General features: G+C 31.6%; 1 protein-coding gene across 1 annotated transcript in view; it reads left to right on the forward strand.

The window, feature by feature from the left end:
- The window catches only part of LOC117681563 (uncharacterized), a 100,977-nt gene extending 82,353 nt beyond the window's left edge, over positions 1-18,624 (forward strand). Inside the window, exon 22 of the mRNA XM_066083364.1 lies at positions 18,502-18,624. Within this exon, the coding sequence (XP_065939436.1) occupies positions 18,502-18,624 (123 nt within the window). The remainder of the gene's footprint in view (positions 1-18,501) is intronic.
- The last annotated feature ends 6,221 nt before the right edge of the window (positions 18,625-24,845 follow it).

Here is a 24,845-nt window from a genome sequence, read left to right on the forward strand (position 1 = left end):
GAGAAAAGATCTCGTACTAACGAGAAAAGATCTCGTTATTACGAGAAAAGATCTCGTTATTACGAGTTAATTATCTCGTTATAACGAGAAAAGATCTCGTAATTACGAGAAAGATCTCGTTATTATGAAAAAAGATTTTTATAAATGGTGCATTTCTGAAAACACCTCCAAGTCGACTGGTTCACTCTTTCAATAAACGTTAATTCAATTCTGATTAATGTTTAAATTACACCGGACATTATTCATTAATTTTTAGATAAAATGATCGGATTTGACATTTAACTAATATGAATAAGTTGAAAGAACTTCATGTAATTCTCATTTTATCTTATATATATTATAATTCCACTCCGAATTAAATACCAGGTAGCCCTTGTCGTAAAAACACAATTCTATTGTTACAGTTGACTTTAATGACTATGTAGTTTCAATCATTGATATACAGGATTTACCTGAATTGTGTCTATACACAACCTATATGTATATTGAAAATAATTGATTTTGTATATCAACATTTTGGAGTCTGAAAACAAATTACATGTATCCTTCTAATCAATATATAGTTCAATCAATTCATCAATCAACCTGCTTTGCTCCTTCTTCTGAAATTTCGTTAAAACTGATTGGTCCGATTTTATATCAAATTCTGTTTATGCTACTAATGCTAAGTATGTGTATAATAAAAGACATTGCAGTAGTTCATACACTTGACATAAAGAGAATAGAATAATGAAACGCACCATTTTGAAAAGATCTTTTCTCGTAATAACGAGATCTTTTCTCGTTATTACGAGAAAATTAACTCGTTATAACGAGATCTTTTCTCGTAATTACGAGATAACTAACTCTTAATAACGAGATCTTTTCTCGTTATAACGAGATAACTAAGTCGTAATAACGAGATCTTTTCTCGTAATTACGAGAAAATTAACTCGTAATAACGAGATCTTTTCTCGTTATAACGAGATAATTAACTCGTAATAACGAGATCTTTTCTCGTTATTACGAGATAAAAACATTTTTTTATGTGGCCCTATTCGTCTTTCGTAGGTATCATATGTTGTTGTAGAGAAGTTCACAATTCACAAATCTATGTTGGAACTGGCGGTTGTGATGCCGTAAGTGGATTTTAACGTGCTGATACCTTTTTGACTCGGGGCCTCAGGTTTTAGCACTAGAAAAGTCATGAGAGAGAGAGAGAGAGAGAGAGAGAGAGAGAGAGAGAGAGGGGGGAGGAGGGAGGAGAGAGAGAGAGAGAGAGAGATTAATCAGAAATCGATTGGGGTAAGAAATTGATTGTCTATTAATCTGTTTCTTTAACATACCGATTATTTTTCTTAAGTCTCAAGTTTATCTCTGCCAACTAACTCCCGGGTTTAAAAAAAATCTGCAAACTTTAAGTCGAAAAATAAAATGTAGTACGGATAATGCCCCCCCCCCCCTTCCCTTTTCCCCCCGAATCCACTTAAGCAATCGATTAATAAAATTAATGATTTTTCTTTAATTTTGACCTCGGTGTGTAATCACTATTAAATAGATATAATAAATCCCACTTTTGTAAACATTACATGCAAGTAGTCCTACTTGTAAGTAAATAATAATAATCTTTTAAGATAGATTCTAACTGATTATCATCCCAAGGCATCCGTCAACCGTAATTATTTTTTTAATCAAAAGTGGAAATTCAGATTGTTGTTTTTCCCCGACGTTTACATCTGTTTATTCCTAGGCTACAACACAAATATACACAGGTATTCAGTTTCCACACCTTTACGGAGTCAGCAGGTCGTGTGTATAGTCTGCGCCTTTTCTGTTAGTTCCGAGTTTTTCGTTGCTCCCAGACACACACACGATTTTTATCTGTAGATATACACAAGGAAGACAGTACATCATCGATATAAAAGATTATATTTTAGCGCTGACTTTCAATCATTAAGAATGTTTAAGACAATCATTCAATAACGAACTTCAAATCATTTGAATTGTGTGTGCGTGTGTATAAAAGATTGAAATTATCTCGTTTGCTATGATATACCAATATACTGCTTTCAGTAAATGAAGAAAAAAAATCAGAAGAAAAAACGAAAAATCATTTTAAAGGCCGAACATTTTTACCGGGTGATAAATCTCAGGTGCGGGCGGGGCTTAATTTCTGGAGGTGTGAAAGCCTCCGGGGCTGGAGTCTACCCGAGTGCATGTGGTCGAGAACGCTGCTAATCACTATGTACAGGAAGCAAATATTATACAAGATATAAATAATTAGTCAGAAATGGCCTTCGTTTGAATATTTGTACAATTGACAACACGAAGCGATTTTATACGGAACTGTTACGTGTCGTCCGCATTTTCTCTAATAGCACGTGTGTAAAGCACAATTAAAAAGAAAAAAATCAGTAAACTAGCTAATTCTGCTTTAACAATTTAAATTGGTACATTGTGTTTAGCACTTAACATTGTTTAAGACGTCAATTTTTACAAAAATAATTGTGTAAGAAAACCATACGATCAGTTAAAATGTTGGATGTAAAGGCAGCCATTATACGATGACAACTAATGGAGTTCGTTCTCCATGGATTGACGTTTTCTTGAAACAAGTTCCAATTGACTGTATAATTAGTAAATAAAGCTTTAATAGCTAATAAGTTTGTTTTAAAAAAGAAAATTTTATATGCATGTTTTGAGCTGCATGCTCATTCATCTCTGGGGAATTTATTAGGTCATAAACATTCAACATGACTGAATAATAAAAAATAGTCTTCTCATTTATCCGACCCGTACACAATTCACCTATCACGGAAAGAGAAAATAAACTTGTTTGCCTATTAATTAAGGTGTCGCTTATAATTAAAGAGATGTTAAAATTAAATTATTGTGATGCAGCAAAAATACTTGGGGTGTTTATGCCTTCCTGGCTCTGGTCCATTAACATTTAGGAGAATAGTTTGAGAGAAAGAGAGAGAGAGAGAGAGAGAGAGAGAGAGAGAGAGAGAGAGAGAGAGAGAGAGAGAGAGAGAGAGAGAGAGAGCAAACAGAGAGAGACAGACAGACAGACAGAGACAGAGAGAGACAAACAGAGAGACAGACAGACAGAGAGAGAGAGAGAGAGAGAGATTTTTTCTTATTAAAACTATGTAACTATATCATGGCAACATTCTTATAGCTTTGCAAGAGAAGATACATGTAAATGTAATGACATACATGTATGTGGTGATAACGAACAGTGTTCAAAATCAAAAGTACATAACTGTCATGTATATTATTTAAAGTGCCGTAACAGAGTGAACTATTATTTGAACACTGTTCGTTATCACCACATTTCATTTTTAATTTAACACCATACTTATTTTGGTATCAGCAACTGGTGAGGGAGGCCTGAGGATTTGTAAAAATCTGACATGATTGAAATAATAAAAAGAAAACACATCTAAAATGATGAATATAAAGATTATTTCCTTTATTCATACGTGTTATATTTTTAAAAATATATATTTCAACTCTAAAGACCACAAATACCCCCATAAGGGAATTCCATAATATCTTGAACAAGGTGTCAGACTGACAATTTACAAGGTTGAATATTGCGACATTCACGCCTTTTGATCTACTGAAAGTATGTATACTATACACAGAGCCGCGCTGATTTTCATGTGAAGTAAAACTTCAAAGACATTATTAAGTCCAGACCAGTTAACTTCTCTTTTTGAAAAAAAAATATGTTTGTTGCAATTGAGCAATATGGTGGATTTTTTTATTGTTGAAAAAATTGTCTTTCCTCCACATATATGTTACATTAATATTTTAAAATTCAGAGAATTTAAAACTATATAAATTGTAATACATAGTTTTAAATTTTCTGAATTTTAAAACTTTAATGTAACATGAAAATTTGTAATTTGATTGCAATTTGCTCAAACAAGAACATTTTTTTTTTAAGGTTTGACTGTTCATTAATACATGTACTCTATTTTACATTTAGCTTTTTTTTTAAATGTATATTACTTACATTGCATGTTGCTAAAAAACGATACATCCTATGATAATAATATCGCTGGAAAAGTTGTTCTTCATTATTTTATCACTCTAATTGTAATAAAGTATTGTTTGGACATTGCGTAATATAAGAATTAAAATCTTCACATGAAGACATTCATACCCGCTTTCATTTTGCTTATGGGGAATCGCTTCCTGTGCGTAATAGTGTTTTAAAGTCGCAGTCAATACCTTTCTTGTCTAAATATATCCTTGAATTATCACAGACATGCCTTTATCTGTTTTACGAGAGGTCTAACTCTTCAAAACTCGGCATTCTGGGGGTTACCTTAACACAAATGAAATAGGAATGAACTAATTTTCAAGAGTTCGAATTGATTATCTAAAGCTCTGATTGGTCAGAAGTTAAGGTAGTGTGAAAATGACCTCCTATCAATATATGTCAGACCCTTACAAGTGTAAGGAGAAAGGGGAGGGTTTTATGAATACTGATTTACAATTCTTTCTTGACTTGAAGCTGTAACGGAAGACCTTATCGTTGCTTGCAACAAGCTGAGTTCTAGTATTATAATCACTTTTATGAAATATATCATCGATGTGACATCGCCATTGTAATAATTGAATTCAGAAAAGTTCTTGTTTACAATGTGTATTTCAACACAAAAAAAAACTATCATCAGAATGTTAAGATATTTTCAGCTTGTTTGAAAATCACAAACTGTTGATACATGTACCTTCTAATTATTTCATTCAATGTTGGTGCACTTTATACGAACTACGTGTAATTGAGAACTTTTGGTTTATTATCTTATAAAACATTTTATTCTTTTATTTGACAGTCCAATCAGATGAATCATATACTCTCTACATATATTGAATTTTATAATTATTTGCAATATGCCAAAAGCTAAATATCGAAAACAAAAATTTGCAAAAATATTAGATTATAAATCTAATATGAATCACACAAAAACAATATAACAATCGAAATAACGATCAAGATCGCTTCCACTTATGTGATAAATGGATATATCATTAAAATTTGATGAATATTAAGGAAGTCAATTTTACTCGGTTGGCTTAGTCGATTAATCGGAGCCTTTATTCGAGCGATAGTCGAGTACTCGTTGATTTATTTGAAATTGTGTGTCCTTATTCTACTGCCAGATACATCGTATCTGAACCTAATAAACATTTAAAAACTTATGATACGTCGTAATTGATGTATTTAATTTCAAACAAATTAAAGAACATGTTATCTAGATATATGTTAGCTAATGTTTAAGCTTTTCCTTTTTCTTGTGAAGCTTTTACATAAATAATTTCTTTATCATATAAGGCAAATCAAACATGACCTCTTTGATGTTAAGCCATTGTCCCGTGTCGTGCCAAAATCAAAAATTTAAATTAATGGTTATATAAAAACAAACACATTAAGATACTATGATAAATTTTTTTTATTAATACATCTTTAGGAAAACCACAAATTGATCGCTTTAAGTACGAGTTTGCATACTACGAGGGTCAATCAAAAAATACGAAGACTTTTGTCATAGCTATGTTACTTAACGTCATATCATTACTAAATTTGGTAGAAATGATTTAGCAATAGTTTCAAACAATTTGCAAGAAAAAAAGTTAATAAATTCCTTTTTTTCTAAGAATTATTTAGAATCTAATTCTACAAAAATTAGGTCACGGCGCACGGTCAGTATTTGTGTTATGTCAACCATACATCATATAATGTTGAAAGTAATATCTCTATAAATTGGGCTTAAAACCAAATAATATTGAAATCTCAAATCAAGTTTTGTCATGGTATTCTATGTTCCAAATAATGACGGGATATATTGTTTTGTGGAACAGATATTAGTAACTATATACAGATATTCCTCTTTAGAATTAACTAAAAACATCGACGTCGCCAGACGTCACGGCGCAACGAGAAATACACACAAAATGGATTTAACTCGGGAAAAAGCAGATACAAGCTGTGAAAATGCTCAATGGTTCAAATAATAAGTCAACAATTATATGCAAGTTTGTGTTTAATTGTAATAAATTTTGTGGGGGTGGTGGTAATTGTATTTTGAATATAAAACAGTCTGAAAGAGAGTAGAATATCTGTAAATATTTGGTAAAAAAATAAGTAACGTCAACCGACATTCAGGGTTATCCTTACTGTAAACTAAGAGATACACGGTTAGAAAATGAAAACTTTGAAGAACTAACTTATGATTCTCGAACAAATGTGTACAAATAAGATGTTAAGTGGTTCAGTGCAATTTTAAATTGTAAGGAGAAAGGCACAAGAGACTAAGCGTGATATAAAGATGGGGTATATCTATAAACTAAGCATGTGTAATCTTGACGTCATGTTTTGAACGTTACCGTGCGCCGTGGTGACAAAACATGTTGTTTTTAAAAAGGGGTAACAAAAATACCATTTCATCAAATGGACTAAAACTTCGCATATCAATAACTTAAGTGATGGTGCACAGATTAATCTGTTAAGTATGACTTTCGTGAAAAATATATGACAGACAGCCACATTGTCTTCGTATTTTTTGATTGACCCTCGTATAAGTACGTCTAATCAAAACAATAATTTGACCTACAAATTCAACAACGATAAATCTGTAGCCACTTAAAAATATACCAGGGACACCCGTTCGATTCAACAGAGTGTAACGTGATTAAATTAGATGTATTTTATCTAAATACCCGTCATTGATATGTTATTGCCTTTTTACATTTTAAACATACACGCCGTTATGTTTTATATTTAAAACACCCAGGTTTATTAAACATAAAATAAGCTTTTATTCATATCTTTTTTCATCATTAGTTAAATGGTAGTACCATATGCCGTTTTCAATTTATTTACAATAGAATTTGCATATAACCCACCGAATACATAAATAGTGTAGATTCAAGTTTGTTCAAATCATGGTCCCCGGGGGTAGGGTGGGGCCACAATTAGGGGATCAAGTTTTACATAGAAATATATAGACAAAATCTTTAAAAATCTTCTTCTAAAAAAATTATTAGGCCAGAGAAGCTCAAATCAAAGTGGAAGCTTCCTCAGGTAGTGTAGACTCAAGTTTGTTCAAATCATGGTCCCCAGGGGTAGGGTGGGGCCACAATGGGGGGATCAAGTTTTACATAGGAATATATAGAGAAAATCTTTAAAAATCTTCTTCTAAAAAATTATTAGGCCAGAAAAGCTCAAAGGGCAATTTTACTCGGTTGGCTTAGTCGATTAATCGGAGCCTTTATTCGAACGATAGTCGTGTGCTCGTTGTCCTTATTCTGCTGTCAGATACACCGTATTTGAACCATAATATACATTTTAAAAACTTATGATACGTTGCACTAGGTGTATTTAATTTCAAACAAATTAAAGAACATGTTATCTAGATATCTGTTAGCTAATGTTGTATCTTTTCCTTTTTCTTGTGAAGATTTTACATAATTAATTTTTTTATCATATTAGGAAATCAAATATGACCTCTTTGATGTTAAGCCATTGTCCCGTGTAGTGCCAAAATCAACAATTAGAATTAATGGTTATATAAAAACAAACACATTGAGATGCTATGATTATTTTTGTCATTTATACATCTTTAGGAAAACTACAAATTGATTGCTTTAAGTAGGTGTTTGCATACTATAAGTACTTCTAATCAAAACAATTATTTAACCTACAAATTCAACAAAGATAAATTTGTAGCCGCTTAGAAATATACCAGGGACACCTGTTCGATTCAACAGAGTGTAACGTGATTAAACATGCTTGTGATAATACGCACTAGATGTATTTTATTAAAAAAAAATAAAGAGCATTTTATCTAGATATCTGTCATTGATATTGTATTGCATTTTTACATTTTAAACATACACACCGTTATGTTTTATAATTAAAAAAAAACAAGTTTATTAAACACAAAAAAAGCTTTATTTCATAGCTTTTTTCATCATTAGTTAAATGGTAGTATCGAATGCCGTTTTAAATTTATTTACAATAGATTTGCATATGACCCACCAAATACATAATTATATATTTACATACCGTTCAAATTTAAATTTTGAATCTTTTTGTATTTTTGACATCACAATGGACTGGAAAAGATAAATCTTTTTTTTTTATATTAGTCAACTTGTACATGTAACTCAATAATCAAACATGCTGCAAGTAGATGCAGATAGATGTGGGCATTTGGTGCATGTGCAATGAAATTAATGTTCAATCTTTACGTCTTGCATTTATTTACTATGTCCTATCCAATTCAATATTATTGTCGGGAATAGAATGGACTAATGACTTTTTCCGTTTTGAAATGAAAGATCTCTCCGAATGACTGTTCACATTTATAGTAAAAAAACAAATCAATATTGAAAATATTCAATTTAAGAGTTCTGTACAAATCTAAGTATATAATTGTTATGAATAAAATATTATCTAAGTGGTATGAGACGTTGCAGATTTATACAAGCAATCAAAAAAAATCTACAAATTTTAGTCTTTTCATAAGAAAGGTATACTTTCAAGTTGTCTTATTTTAAAGTGATTTTTAAGTATATAAGAAATGAATGTTGTATTTGAATATGAAATAACACTCTCTTATTCAACTAAATGACATTTTCCAACTTAAGGTAATCAATGTATAATGAAGGGATATTGAACAATTTGGAATCATTTTATACTAGTTAAATATGATAAATTGATAACAATGAAAGTGAAATGAACCAAATTTACATGACTGAAGACATATAAGAAGCCGGTCATTTTGCGCCTTACCATTTTTTAATGAGTTATCGCCCCTTGATGAAAAAAGAAAGTTTTAATTTCGTCAAAATATCTGCGGTAAATGATTCATTTTATTTCATATTTTTATAGAGAGAAAGTTTATGCATATTTTAACCAAGAGAGTTTTAAGAATTTTAAGTTACTTTTCACAATATCTTAATAAAATAGGCGTTGCCCATAGACTTCAATGCAAAATTCAAGGTGTAATTAGTTGGACCATAATCAAAATTTTGGAAATTCCTTTGGTGGAGTATTTTTATTTGATAACATTTTCAAAATGATATCATGATTAGGAATATCGGATCATTCATTTATTAAGTACAAATTGTGGTCATTATACATCGAATACCTTAAGGCACAGACAATATCTTCCAGTGTTCTTTATCTTTCTAAATATCTGCAAATATATTAAAAAATAAAGCAAATGATACATGGCTTTAGTAAAATCAATAACGTTCTAAACAAAACTACCCCTTATGAAATCCGGTTACTAAATTAACATTTTGTTTAATTTTAAGGAGACTCAGTGGTAAAAAATAATAACCAAAATATTCCTTAATTTTTTAAAAAATGGTTTGTTAAGCTATAAACTATTACTTGGAAAAGAAAAAAAAACCCACAAAAATATATTTTCTAACATTTGAACATGTTTTAATATAGCTAGACATAGCTCTTCTTTTCAAGGAGATAAATAGCGTTTAAATATATAAATGACCATAGATAATCTGTCGCTGACTCGTTAAAACAATTATGTGAACCCAAATGTTCTTTATTAACCACTAGATTTTTGTTTTTAGCTCACCTGAACCGAAGGTTCAAGTGAGCTTTTCTAATCACCTGTTGTCCGTCGTCCGTCTGTCTGTAAACTGTTCACATTTTCGACTTCTTAAAAACCACTGTGCCAAATTTAACCAAATTTGGTACAAAGCATCCTTATGAAAAGGGGATTTTAAATTCTTTAAATAAAGGGCACAGCCCTTTTCAAAAGGGATATAATTGCAAAACAGTGAGTATAGGGTGCGTGTCTTTAAAAATCTTCTTCTTAAGAACCACTGTATCAGAAAGGCCAATTTTTACATAAAAGCTTGTATATAAAGTGAACATTTTAAATTGTAAAAATCGTGACCCTCGGACCAAAACTGTGGCCCCAGGCGGGGTTCAAAGTTTTACATAGAAAACATGTTTTAAAAATCTTCCTCTCAAGAACCACTGCACCAAAAATGCCACACAAGCTTGTATATATAGTGAAGATTCTAAATTATAAAAATTGTGACACTCAGACCAAAACAAATGGGGCTCCAGGCGGGGTTCAAATTTATCATAGACATACATAGGAAACATTTTTACATGACTTTTGTTTCATATATTCAACTAAATTGTGCTCCAAAAAACCCAACTGTGTCTCCCTGATTATTGCCAACTCATTGCATAAGTATATAAGGTTGTTTAATCAAGCAATGACGGATGAATACGATAAGGTGCAAACATTCTTTAAATGTTATTTTAGTTTATCGCTTATATTTTATTTGGATACCGTGCTCGATAAAAATAAAAATTAATCTGTAAATTTATTTGTTATCGGGCACGGTCTCCAAAATAAATGTAAGTGATACATTTATCTTGTGATTTTGTTGCAATATTGCAGCTAGTTTGGTTGAGCATTAAAGATACGGCAGATCAACGCACGTGGTGTGGATTTATTTGTAAACAACCATCCCAAAGATAATCTTGTTTTACACGGGAATTGAATAAATAAAAGTATGTTTTATTATAATTAGGGGAACACTGTTAAAGTTTTCCTCATATACAAATGATGAACCTGTAAAATTTGTTCAAAGAGTGTTTAAAGCAGAAAGAAGATGATTTATTTTTTGAACTTTGAAATGTCTTCGATTTTTGTAACCATGATTAGTTATGATCCATTGTATTACAAATGTATCACTATGTGTTTTATAAGGAAATACACTGAGTATACAATCACATGGTGATGTTAAAATTGCATATAAAAATATAGTTGCATTTTGTGATATTTATGGAATTATTGTACGTACGACCTAACTCAGGCAGCGCATGCAGGGATCTCTATCTCGCAGGCTCCCGGGTCGTGGACGGATGTGTCCCGGTGCATAGTGAGGGCTATTGTGAACATTAGTTGATAGACTAATGTTTTATGTGTATGTGTATGTTGTCTGCTTGGTAATAAATACTATAATATGTACGAATTTAGTAGCACAAAATATTTGATATACGACTATTGGTAAAGAAATTTAAATTACTGATACCTATATTAAAGAAAATGTCAGCTCGAGGTGTCTGTCACGGGCGTTCCGGCCTTTGATATGTATAGTGAAGATTCTAAATTGTACAAATCGTGACCCTCGGACCAAAACTGGAGCCCCAGGCGGGGTTTAAAGTTTAACATAATACTACATAGGAAAAATGGTAAAAAAATTTCTTCTCAAGAACTACTGCACAAAAATTGCCATTATTTACACAAAAGATTGTTTATAAAGTGAAGATTCTAAATTATAAAAATCGTGACCCTCGGTCAAAGTGGGGCCCCAGGAGGAGTTTAAATTTTAACATAGATAGGAAAATGTTTTAAAATCTTCTCAAGAACTATAATGCAACAGTTTGGGATATTACAATGCATACATGTACATTCTATAATAATGTAGATTCTAATTTGTAAAAATCGTGACTCCCGGACAAATAATGGGATACCAAGAGGGGTTCAAAATTTAAACATTTTAAAAAATATAAAGGAAACGTTTACAATTGTCTTCTAAAGAACTACAATGTTATAGTTTGTGGAATTATTATGCATGCATCCCTGGCTTATGTATATTCTTAATTGGTAAAATGGTGACCTCCGGACCTATACTGGGGCCCCAAGATGGGGTCAAAGTTTATTATAGAAATATAAAGGTAACATGCTAAACAATCTTCTTCTCGAGAACTACAATGCCTTAATTTGTGAGATTACTATCATGCATACAACCTTGGATAATGTAGGTTTGATAGTTTTAAAATAGTGACCCCAGGACTAATACTGGGGACCCAAGATGGGTTAAAAGTTAAAGGTAGAAGTATATCTGGAAAATGTTTAATAATCTTCTTCTTGAGAACTACAATTCTTCAATTTGTCAAATAACTACGTAAGCATCTTCAAATAGTGTAGATTCGAAATTATAAAAGCGTTGACCCTCGATCTAATACTGGGGCCCCAAGAGGTGTTCAAAGTTAAGCATAGAAATATAGAGGGAACATGATTAAAAATCTTTTTTCTAGGGAACTATAATGCTTCAGCTTGTGAGATTACTATGCAAGCATCCTTATATAATGTAGATTCCAAATAGATGAAGCTTTGGTACTGGACGAATACTGGGGCCCCAAGAGGAGTTCAAAGTTTAACATAGAAAGATAAATTGAAAATGTTTTTTAAAAGTTTTTTTTCTCGAGAACTATAATGCTACAGTTTGTGAGATAACTTTGCAAGGATCCTCAAATTGTGTAAACTCTAATGTAATGGAACCATGATCTTTCTTGATGTTGTTCTGTACAGTCTGAGAGGTATACCTCTTGATGTGGAACTCTTCTACGTTCAGTTTTTTCAGGCTGTGTACATGCGGTCTCGCCGCAGTGCTACACATTTTCATTCCTATGTTACTATTTATGTTGTTAAAGCCATCCATGAACATCGGACCAATACTGGAGCCCCAAAAAGGGGTTCAATGTTTAAACTAGAAAAAGTATACACTACGAAATAGAATGTTACAAGGAACTGCTGTTTAGGTGAGCGATGGGGCCCATGGGCCTGTTGTTTTAAGTTTTGTAACTTATATTGTAACTATGGTTAAATTAAATACACCACAAATGCTTTTATTTGTAGCTGTTTTCTTATTGTCAAAAAAGGAAGAAATGCGTGTATCTAATCATTTGATATTAGTATTTTTGATAAAATTGAGATGTTGATTTTTACTGATAATTCCCACCCGTATAAAATGACAACTAAAATAGAATTTCAAAATAAAGAAGGAAAAACACTGATCGAACAATATAATGATTTTTAACGATGCCGGGTCTAATTTGTTCTGCTTTATTTAATGACGTTTTTTTACATGAATTTCTACTGATATAATTATTATTTTAAGATAAAAAAATAAGACATTTACCACACCGTTTGTTTAAGGGGTCATCTCAAAGTTTGTTAATTTTTAACATAGAACCCTATGGGATTTTGCTTGAAATGTATAAAATTTGCTCATTTTTTACATTTTTTTTATTTCTGCCCTAGGGATTTCTTTTTCTGTTCTACATATTAAAGTTATTGCTAAAAACATCAAATGGTCAAATAGAAAAAACCTTTTACCTCCTGGTTTGTTCCAGGGGTCTTGTAAAAGTTGTTTTTTGTATGCCCAATTCCCCAGGTTTTGTCGGATTATGGCTTTTTTTATTTAAGAAAGGCGGAAATGGTGATCTTTATAGTATCATTAAAACATTTAGACATATTTAAGTAATAAATAAATATATAACATCACATATTAAGGGTCATTAATATGAAGTACATGGTTACTGTCTTGAAATATATGAATTAAGCTATATTTAGGCAGGTTAAGAAAACGTGACAGAAGGCTTGGCTTGCTGAACCCTCTTCACGTTTTCGACCCGAGCCCAAATATAGCTTATACTTCGAGACAGTTATGTTAATTCCACAGTACAAAGCAATTTTACGCATCAAACGAGCTATTTTCAACAAATTTCGCTGAATATCTGCAGTTGAAACTATCACGCCATGGCGTCAACAAAGCAAAAAGATAACGTCACAATACAAATGAAACGCTGCGCGAAAGCATGCGTACTCGTTCTGTACTCGGCCTCGTTAAAATGATCAGCCATTTCATTCAACTACATGTAATGAAAACCAACAGCATTATTTCAAAATATATACATGTTGTATCATTCAACCCCACGAATGTAGTACATTGATTTGTTTTGGTACGTCAAATAAAAAGAAAATCAATATTATATAATCCATTTTTTAAATTTTATTCAATGCTTGTGTGATATTTCATTGTTTTTATCATTATAAGATAACAATATTTGCTTGAATTACTAAGAAAATATCTATGCATGTTTTTATGAAATACATATTTTAAACTCCATTAGCCCTGCTTATGCTTCCCATACATGCACCACGAGAACATAAATATGAAAGTATGAAATGTGAATATATTCTACAATGATCATATCTATGCCAATGTGCTCATTTAAACAAATAAAACTTAGACAGTCATTTTTATGTACATGTATATTAATTTCTTTTTCTCCTCCATGGACAACGATTTTCATGAATAATGAAATTTAAAAAAAACAAGATGGTACGTGCCTAACATATGCACTAGTTGATGTTGAATTATTACCAAAATAACAAGTTTAGATTGACATAGTGTCTGAAATGTTAACAGGAAGAATTAAAATTCTGGGGTGTTTTGTTTCATAACCTCATTTTTCTTAATCAGCTGGACGATTTCATTTGTCTTGAATAGGCATGTCTTACAACATGTACATATACACGCTTACACTTCAGCGTCGATGATCTACGATAGTTTACCTATTGTTTATCCATTTGCCACCATCGTTGTTATCACAGCTCTCATCTCGAAAAACAAAAGAGCAAACTCATAGACTATGCAATTTAGGATTCAGGGCAACATATAATGGACGATATTAGATTGCATGCATTTCATAAAAAATGACCTTATTTTTCATTTCATTGAAATAGCATTAATTCCATTTTTTAGATTTATTTACCTCCTTTGTATTTCTGAAGAAATCATTGCAATGAATTGCATCTTGTCATCCGATAAATCTTCCGTAATCAGAATCTGTTTTGAAATGGGTTTACATCCAATGTCTTCCATGCCCAAATGATGCATGCACATTCCAACTATGAAAGCATCTAAGCAATCGTTCATGAAACCTGTGTGGGCCATACGAACAAACATAAGATAGCGTCCTTAATTTTTATATATTTTCAACGTTACTAGTAGGAAATTGCACGTTTTGCTGCTGGAAAATTGACAAAAAAACACCTTAAATTCGAAAAAATATGTTTTATTTAATGTAAGGTTGAATAGTACATGTAATTGACATTTGGTATATTGATATTTCATTAAAAATCTAAATTTACTGTGTTGTATACATACACATTTTTTTGCTTATAGTATCAGTCACAAATTTTAGACTATATAGATTTCGTAATACATGTAGTTTCTATGTGGTTTACTTGTAGCTTTCAATAATTCTGTTAAATAACTTTGTTTAAAAAAAACCCAGAAAAGTACTGCATAGTGGATGCAGTTCGTTCCTATGCAAAGAACGTGTGCATTGGTGACATTTTAGGCCAAAAATGAAGGAGGAAGATCTATAGATTAGAAAAAATGGGGGTTGATCAGTAAGACTTTTCTGTCCCCTTTCCTACTCGGTGTAAGGTAAGTCCCCTTATACAAAGGATGCAGCTGTAAATACGGAAATGAGTTTAGGTGAATGTACAGTGAATGACGATAGTGATCGAACGTCTCGTAAAATTCCTTCTACATCTACACTCTTTCTGTTGTTTCTGTTAGAAAAAATTAAATTACGCGCATTATTTGTCGCAAAGAGTCAAATGAAGAGATTGCGAGCATTGGAAATATGTAAAGCGTGAGGATAGTTGTTAATATGTCCCTGGTTGTAAATAAGGGCATATAAAGTATATGTATCGTATTAAGGTGGAATGCTATACCAAAATTTTATTTTATGGATCGTTAGAGTATCATTTCTGAAGCAAGATTGCGTTGTTCAATAAAGGATATGTGCCCTTAATTTTTTTACAGGAATTTTTTGGTATTTTTTACCAAAAAGTAGAAAAATATATATTTTGGTTGCAGATAATGCACTGTAGGGTTTAACATTTGATGTCCCCAAAATCATGTCCAGTAATGTCAATAAGACGTTTTAATATTTTAATAAAAAAATATTTATGAAAACAAAAAACTTCTTTTGGTAAAAATTTTCAAACATATAAATAAATGTTCTAAAGGAGCGTTTTCTATAGAAAGGAAATGCAAGGCAATTATTTTTAAAAAAGAAATTGAATCAAATTTTCAAAATTGAAGCACACCCGATCGAAATTAAACCGATCCCGACTTGAATGATAGAAATTTAAATATATTATAATTTCACCCAAAACCTAGGATGTTTGGTTGTAATATAGTTTGTAAATTAGTAGAACAATTACAAATTCAATTGTTTTCTTTAATGCACATGAAGAAATATTGTTGGTTTTCAATTTTTGCAATTTAGATCGGGATCAGTTTGTTTCTGATCGGGATCGGCCAAATTTTGAATATTTCTAAAATTTCGTCAATTTGATTCAATTTCTTTCAAAAAGTGATTGCCTTATATTTCTTCTACATAAGACACGTCTCTTTAAAAGATTTTATCTATAGGTTTTTAAAATATGAACAAAAGATGTTTTTATTTACATAACTATTTTTTATTTAAAAAATTGAAACATCTTGTTGACATTACTGGTTATGGTATATTGGATATCTATACTACGCATTTATTCACATCAAATTTTAAACTCTACAGTGCATTACTTGCAACCAAAATAGATTTTCTACTTTTTCGAAAAAAAAAATACAAAAAAAAATCATATAAAAAAATTAAGTGCATGTATCATTCTTGAAACAACGCAATCTTACTTCAGAAATGATACTCTAACGATCCATAAAAAAAAATGGTGTAGGATTCCACCTTAAAGAAAGTATGAAAAGTAATTTGAAAATAAATCTAAAGATAGTGAAGTAAAAAAAAAAAACGGCCATAACTCTTACTGATTGGACAATGACTGTGATTTTTTTTAATCAATATACATTATGAGAACTATAACCTAATAGTTTACTGTGTATGGCCTAAAATTAAGAAGTGTAACGAAAATCGATTTGCTTTTTAAAGACAGTTCCTATAGGTCAAATCATTTGTTATATAAATGTGATCCTTTGCTACTTTACTAAAAGTACTGTTTAGCATAAAGATAAAGCTAATTTATATTCTTTTATGGTTAAAAACTTTCTAACCATGTTTTATATGTAACTGTAAAACGTCTTGCACACACGTGATTCATTTCAAAAGAGTATGTAAAACTATGTACACTTCATATTGTATCTTAATATATACACATCATGCAATAAAAGTGAATGAATATATGACATTTATGAAGAAAAACGTGGAATTAAAATCGAATGCAAACACCAAAAACTAAATTCAAATACGTCTGCAAGCTATATTTCATCTTGTAACTCATGCACTATGGATGGATAGAAAACACTTGCTGATGTAAATACAGTTCCGTCTATTTCATTATAACAACATTCAAGAACAATCTACTGAATTCAAAGAATATAATAAAATAAACTTTAGGTAATGAATGAAATTGTATTTCCCGGTTGATAAATTTTCAGACTTTATATTATTTATCTGCAATTGATAGCTTGTTGAAATGCACGTAGCTCTAAAGGGAATTGAAAAGAAAACAAGAATATAATTCCTGGGTCCCCCACCGGTCAAGCAGTATACTAGTATCGACCAAGGCTGGTTTAGGAACTTGAACAAGGTATTAGTGGTATAAACATTTGGTATAAATTTCATGTAAATCCGTCAACATTTGTAGGCATGAGAGCGCTTACAAGGTAAATTTTTGGAGAAAACGGAGTCATTATTGTGATCGAAGTCCCATAACTCCAACAAATAGTATCGATCAATGCTGATTTGCGAACTTGACCAAATTATTAGTGGTATAAACATTTGGTATAAATTTAATGAAAATCCGTCAAAATTTGTATGAGAGCGCTTACAAAAAAGTGTGACGGGCGGACACACGGACGCACGGACACACGGACGGACGCCCGGCATTTCTATGTCCCCGCTCCGCGTTGCGGCGGGGGACAACAAACAGTAGTTTGTCTACCTGACATTAAAAACGTTGAACTGTATTGTCAAGACAAACTTAAACAGGGTCGATAACTTGTTACAAGATATAGATTCTATTTAGTGCCTCTGGTCTATGTATTATACCAGATATTTCTTCCAAATATGTCCCCAGAATACTTTTTACTTTTTTCCGATGACAGAGGGATATTTTGCAGCTTGGGATATGGTAATGATGGGTATGCTCAAATATACTGATCACGATGTCTTAATTCTTATATCACTTTTGTCAATTCAATATAATACCAAAGGTCTGAGTTTTTTTCAGAGTTTTTTTTTTTTTTATTCATATTTTCGGAAGAAAGGAAAATATTTAACCATATTATTCATGATATGATAAATAAAATTATTCTCTAGAGACCGGCATTCCGTAACTGGAATTTTTTTTCCATTTACGCTAACTGATCGTAAAATACAAGTATTAACATGACATTTTAAAAAATGATGCATGTCAATGTATCCTAGCCGTTTTCACTCCATAGATATCTAGGAAATATAGAAAACATGGATTTTAAATAACTATTCATGAAATTATGTGTTTGTTTCAATAATTAAGCAAATAGTATTGACTATGATTTCATTTGATTTTTAAAAGGGCATGTTTTGATCGATTTATATGCAATACTATTATTCAGTAAATAGTTGTATTGATTTTTCAATTACAGGTTGGTTCAATGCCAGAGTTCCCACTCGTTGCTAAATCCTCTCTCAAAGACAGATTTACGGATAAAGTTCCTGTGGCAAAACCTGTCCCACCACCACCTCCTCCTCCGGTTGCACCTATGTGAAAGGGAAACACAATATATATTTGGGGTTAAATTTAGTCATATTTCTGACCATAATTTTAATCTACATATACCAAACCAAAAATTATAAAATCTATAGATAAAAGATCGTGTGTTGAAATCTTATCATAATGCAAGCTAAAACACTTGATTTTTGGTTTGCATGACGTCACATAAATGTTCATTCCTCGTCTTGTCAATCAAAAAGCCAAAAAATAGTATGTTAAATATTTGTTCCTATATATTCTATGTAAATTCTATACGTTTTCATTTAATTATATAAATTCTATATATCTATATTTTATATGTTCTATTCTTATTCCTTAATTTTCCATTTGTATCGTATTATTTCATTTGAACTATTAAAATTCTAATTGCATTATATGATTTTACATTTTTATTTGATAATTGTTATTTGATTTGTAAATGTTTGTATTTATATTGTATAGATTTTCATTTGTATTGACTCTTAAACATTGTTTATTTTGGTATGTTACAACGGATAAAAAGATGTTTGATTTTATTCTCACTATCAATGCAAAAAAAGTTTTCCTGGTTAACAACAGGTTGTTGGTCTTTCTTATTTTTCGAATGGAATTGTAAACTGGTGTTCATGAGCTGAAAGGGTTTTATATACTATGAAAGATCAATCTCCGTGTTTAGACACAATTTAACGTTTTCACGTGGTTGAAATAAGGCTGTCATTTTGTAACGGACACGTGTTAACAGAGGACTATTAAAGGCATATAATACGTAAAATTATTTTATCAATGCAAAGCGTTGTCAAATGTATCGCTGAATTACATTGATTTTAGGGTTTCGTTGTCCATGATAAAATATCCTTAATTTAATGAAACGTTGCAGTCTCTTATTTTATGATCATAAATATATTTAGTTATATATTATAACATGCATTTTTTGAATCCTTGTTTGTTATTTTAATTGTATATTTATATACATTATAAATTGAAATTAGAAAATATCAATTGCAATCAGGATTCGCTGCTTATCTATTCCGAGCTTGGTTTAAACGTATATTACATGCAAAGTCTTCATAAAAGTATATTGAACAGTAACACGTGTTGGCTTGCTAGCAACAGTAAGAGAAAAACTCAAGGTTGGCCAAGGCATAGTCCTAGACGGGAGAAAGCATCCTGTAATACATCTTTATTTATATATTTTAACCAATCTATTAATGTGTCTTTTATTGGACATGCGTCTCAAAGATATTGTAACAATACTTCCATCCCGAAAACTGTTGTGGATTCACTGAATTTCTTGGGGCTGATTTTTGTGGATTGCTCAAGTTTTACAAGTAAATAGGAAGTAATTTCGTGTACATGTAAAATCTTATGCCTACAAAAGGACATTTGACTTTAAAACCCATATTTGATAATTCGTAGATGATGTTAATTCGTGGATGAATGGACCCACGAATTCCATGAAAATTAAGCCACCAAGAAATCTAACACTACTGGCTCTAAAAAGTACTGAAAGTGCCATTTTTTACTGATAATTTCTGATATTTACTGATATTGTACTGTTAGTGCTGAGAATTGCTGATATTTACTGATAATTTTACTGCTGTTACTGATAATTGCTGTTGGTTCTGATATTTACTGATATTTACTGATGCTTTTGCTGTGAGCTCTGATAATTACTGAGATTTACTGAGATTTACTGTTGGTACTGAGAATTGCTAATAATTACTGAGAATTACGGGCAGGGGATTTTTAAGAGATTAATTTTAGTTACTGTAATATGCAAATCATCGCCACTCCTTTATGTTTTAAAAACAGACATACAAAATTCGACACAGAGTGATTTATTTATTTTCTAAAATTATCTACAGATATATGTACACTTTACTTATGAATAGCTTAAACCTATGAATCATATGATTCTTGGTAATAAGCATTACAATAGAAACTATAACATCAAGCGCGGCACATGTTTTTTTTTTTAATTTTGTATATATCTAAATATATAGGTGCACACTAAAACCAATAAATCAGTCAGAATATAGAATTTATAATCAGCCATTTAACGATAGAGTACATCTTTCTTCTTTTTTAACCAAGTTCTTAGTTATACCTTTTTTAATTTCCCTACTGTCTGACCGGCTTATTGGACTCTTGATGATGATTTATTCTCATAATCAATTTCAATAATTTCTAAAATATAATTTTCATATCTCTTTTTACTGCAAAGTGGAAGCTAATTAATTGCCAGTGAACAGAAATCTGCCACCAAGGTCAGGACATGTAAATGTGTTTTCTATACATGTAGGAAGTTATATAGATATTGAGAAATTTCAAAATGAGAGAGAGAGAGAAAGAAAGAGAGAGAGAGAGAAAGTTTGCATTGATTTTAAATTAAAAGTTACTAATAGTTTAACCATTTCTATAGAATTATTTAGATTAACTTAGACCTGTCGAATTGATTTTTAAATCATCAATGTTTTATTCTACAACAGATCAATTGATCAAAACACTTGAAGACACCTGATTAACAACTAGCTGATTGAAGCTACAGTTTTCAAAGGAGAGGATGTTAATATTTGTTTTCACTCGGTCAGTGATTATATAATACCTACTGTACACAGCCCTTCTTGAGAATTTGCAGTGCACGGTAGCGAGATAGGGAAAAAGAGATGAAAGACACGCGTGTTCATGTATATATACACACACTTCCTTAGATCTGAATGGTCGGTCAGTGATTATATAATAGCTATATATAGTATACAGCCCTTCTTGCCAATTTGCAGTGCACGGTAGCGAGATTGGGAACAATGAGGTGACAGACACGCGTGTACTTGTATATACACACACGTCCTCAGGTCTGGATGCTCGGTATTGCTACACAATAATGCAATACTACGAAAGCCGAGAAGGATCATTCGAGATTCGAGATTCAAAATACGAGATTCGATATACGAGATTCAAGATTCGAAATTCGAGATTCAATTTCTAAATTAACCAATCAAATCATGGGTCTGAAACCCGTATCCTAGCAACATCAAACTGTTCTAAAAAAAAGATCATTCGTACATGCTCTTTCCTACAAATAAATGTCTTAATAGCTCTTATATAGTGGTTATAAAATGGTTAAATTAACACTGATGAATTAACTCCACACAGTATAAACAATTAGATTAGTGATAACACTGTTGGCTTTGCGAATCTAAGTGGTTTTGTTTGCCCTGCATGTATGTTTTTCCCCCGAACAATTTTAACCCGAAGTGTATTCGCCCCAACTGTGTAAAAATCGGCTCGCGAAGAAGGAGAGAGAGAGAGAGAGAGAGAGAGAGAGAGAGAGAGAGAGAGAGAGAGAGAGAGAGAGAGGGAGGGAGAGAGAGAGTTTGAGTTTTGTAGTGTCAAATTCAATTTTGATTTACAATTTGAAATTGATTTGATTTGATACAAGCATAATTTATATAGACAATAATTAGGCCTCTAAAAGGAGAAAAGAGAGGTTACATCGACTCTCTCTCTCTCTCTCTCTCTCTCTCTCTCTCTCTCTCTCTCTCTCTCTCTCTCTCTCTCTCATATCACCTAGCATTTCCTTTTCCCTGAGGGGGTTTGGGGGTATTTGTGATGTCTTATATTAGCTAGCGAAAATGATTAAAAAAACATGAAATTGTCTTTAAATTGTGTGCGGAATTTGTACTCAATAATCTGTTTTTAGTATCTACATTTCAAGGGGGGGGGGGGGTATATAGTCCTAATTAATTTGTCAGTTATTCTGTCCCCACTTTGTTTTCTCTTCGTTTTCCAGACTTTTTTTTTATTTGGCTCGGCAAATTAATATAAAACTTTCTGTGTAGCTTCATAACGATGCACTGTAGATAAATTATGAGTAGTTTTACTTTTGATAAACAGGTACATATCCGTTCTTGATTTTTAATTTGACTCTTATAATCGAATTTAATATTCCAATAAATACAGGGTAGGAAAGAATAGATGGGACTTTTTTGCGCATATCCTACTGTATCATTCATTCAACAGGTATTAGCGCTCATCGAGTTCGACTTGCTTTCTTTTTTATCCACTGGGTTTAAAGCTATTAATTTTTCAAAATATTTTGAATTTATGGCCTGATTATATATAAATTAGAGCTGCGCTGGTGCATCTATTTACCCAAATGGACCAAAATATAGCTTAATGAATCTAAAAAATTTGACAAAATTAGTTTTAAACGTACGACTCATTTTTCAATTCTAATCGGGTATGTCCTTTAGAAAAATCTTGAACAACACACATTTTAGCAAATAAAACGACACTTGTTTCATTTTTTATGGGGAGGGAGGTGGTGCCGGTACAGGACATGTATTGCTTGTGGCAGTTGTACTATACTTTCATTTGTTATAATAGGTAATACATGTACTACATATTGATATAAAATGAAAGTTTTCAATTACACTGGACATAGCTCCTCTATCATTTATTTTGACCCGTGCGATAGTTTAAAACAATTTTCAAAGCATTTACTGTAATTCAACCGATCCTTTTTGAAATCTATTTTTCTGGATCCCCGCCTGATGCGTCCGCCTTCTTGTATATTAGAATTACATGTACGTTGACCATATGTACACATTAACTTAATCGGCTATATTATGTGACGATAACATTTTTTATCAATGTTTTTGCAGGATAGGTAATAAATAACAGCCTATTTATTGTTTTTTTCACTGATTTTTTGAAATAACTTGCCGCCATCTTTTATGCATTCCACACACCGCTCACAGTTTCTTTATTTGGTGTTCTGTGTGTATGGCGACAAATTGGTAAATTTGCACCACTCGCCCCTTGTAGCTTCACCCTGATTTCATTTTATCTGGCTAAGTGTAATGTAGTAGTATATTAAATACACACATCTTTGTTTGCAGTGCTTATTTACATCTTTAGAGATTTACTTACATACAAAGTAAACATTTGTATGATTTATATGTAATTAATGTCGATTTTGGTGCGGGGGGGGGGGGGTGTCAGAAAATACAGAGAAACTTAACTTGGCTGTGATACACATGCTTGTCTATACCTTTTATTCTTTCTTGTTCATATATCAATGAATGAATTATAACAAAATACAACAATTAATTTTGAAATATTCATGCACAATCAAATTTTTAAAACGTTTTACTGTTCTCTGCACAAAAAAATCCGCAATGTGAACAAATTGGCACCCTATCATTTCTACCTTTAATTGTAGAGAGTAGGTATCCTTCTATATTGAAAACAATTCCAAAAGTAAGACTCATAATAAGTTGTTTACTGAGGAAAAGATAAAAAAATGTATTAATAATTCCGTATGATGTGATAATATCTCAATGATTTGTTTATCATCATATGCATAGTACTAGGGTATGACTATGCATACATAAAAACGATAAGTAATGCTTATATTTATTGGTGAAACCGGACTGATTATTTATAATTAGATTATTTAGACACAAGTACTAATCTTGATGCGCGGATCTAGAAAGGAGGGGGTCAGGGGATCTGGACCCCCTCCTCGGGAAAATTGGAGCTTATTAAATGTACATAGTAAAATTATTTAAAATTGGCCTAGGACCCCTCTACAGAAAAAATTAGCTACGCTCATGAAGTTCTCTACCATAACAGCATTTTTACACAAAAGGGGTGAATAAACCCGGGTTTTAAACTATTACTGGTGGTGAAATACCCTAGGGTTCAAATGCATCAGGTGGAAATGCACAAGGGCCAACAAAATCACTTAGATCCGCGAAACACACTGCATTATATCTAGTCTACTTAGATATTCTGTGTAAAAGTAAATACAAATAATTATATAGTTAGGTAGGGAGAAGTGAACATAGCATTTATTTGTATATAAGAGCATGCACGGATGATTTTTATTTAGAACAGTTTGATGTCGCTAGGATACATATTTTCAGATCCTTGATTTGATTGGTTAATTTAGATATTGAATCTCGAATTTCGAATCTCGAATCTCGTATTTCGAATCTCGTATTTTGAATCTCGAATCTCGAATGATCCTTCTCGGCTTTCATAAACAAGTAATCCAAAAGTTGTCCACACTCCAAATTTAGCTTCCTAACAGGTTTGACAACTTTACGAGGTTTTCCGCCTTCTTTGTACTTTCATATTAGGCGCGCAGACTAAAAATAGCCGATATACGAAGCTCAGATATATTTGGAAAATAAAAAAAAGTTCGCATAGGTATCGTAATGGTAAATATAT

This window comes from Magallana gigas, chromosome 4 (genome assembly GCF_963853765.1).
Source record: "Magallana gigas chromosome 4, xbMagGiga1.1, whole genome shotgun sequence".
In the NCBI taxonomy this organism is placed as follows: domain Eukaryota; kingdom Metazoa; phylum Mollusca; class Bivalvia; order Ostreida; family Ostreidae; genus Magallana; species Magallana gigas.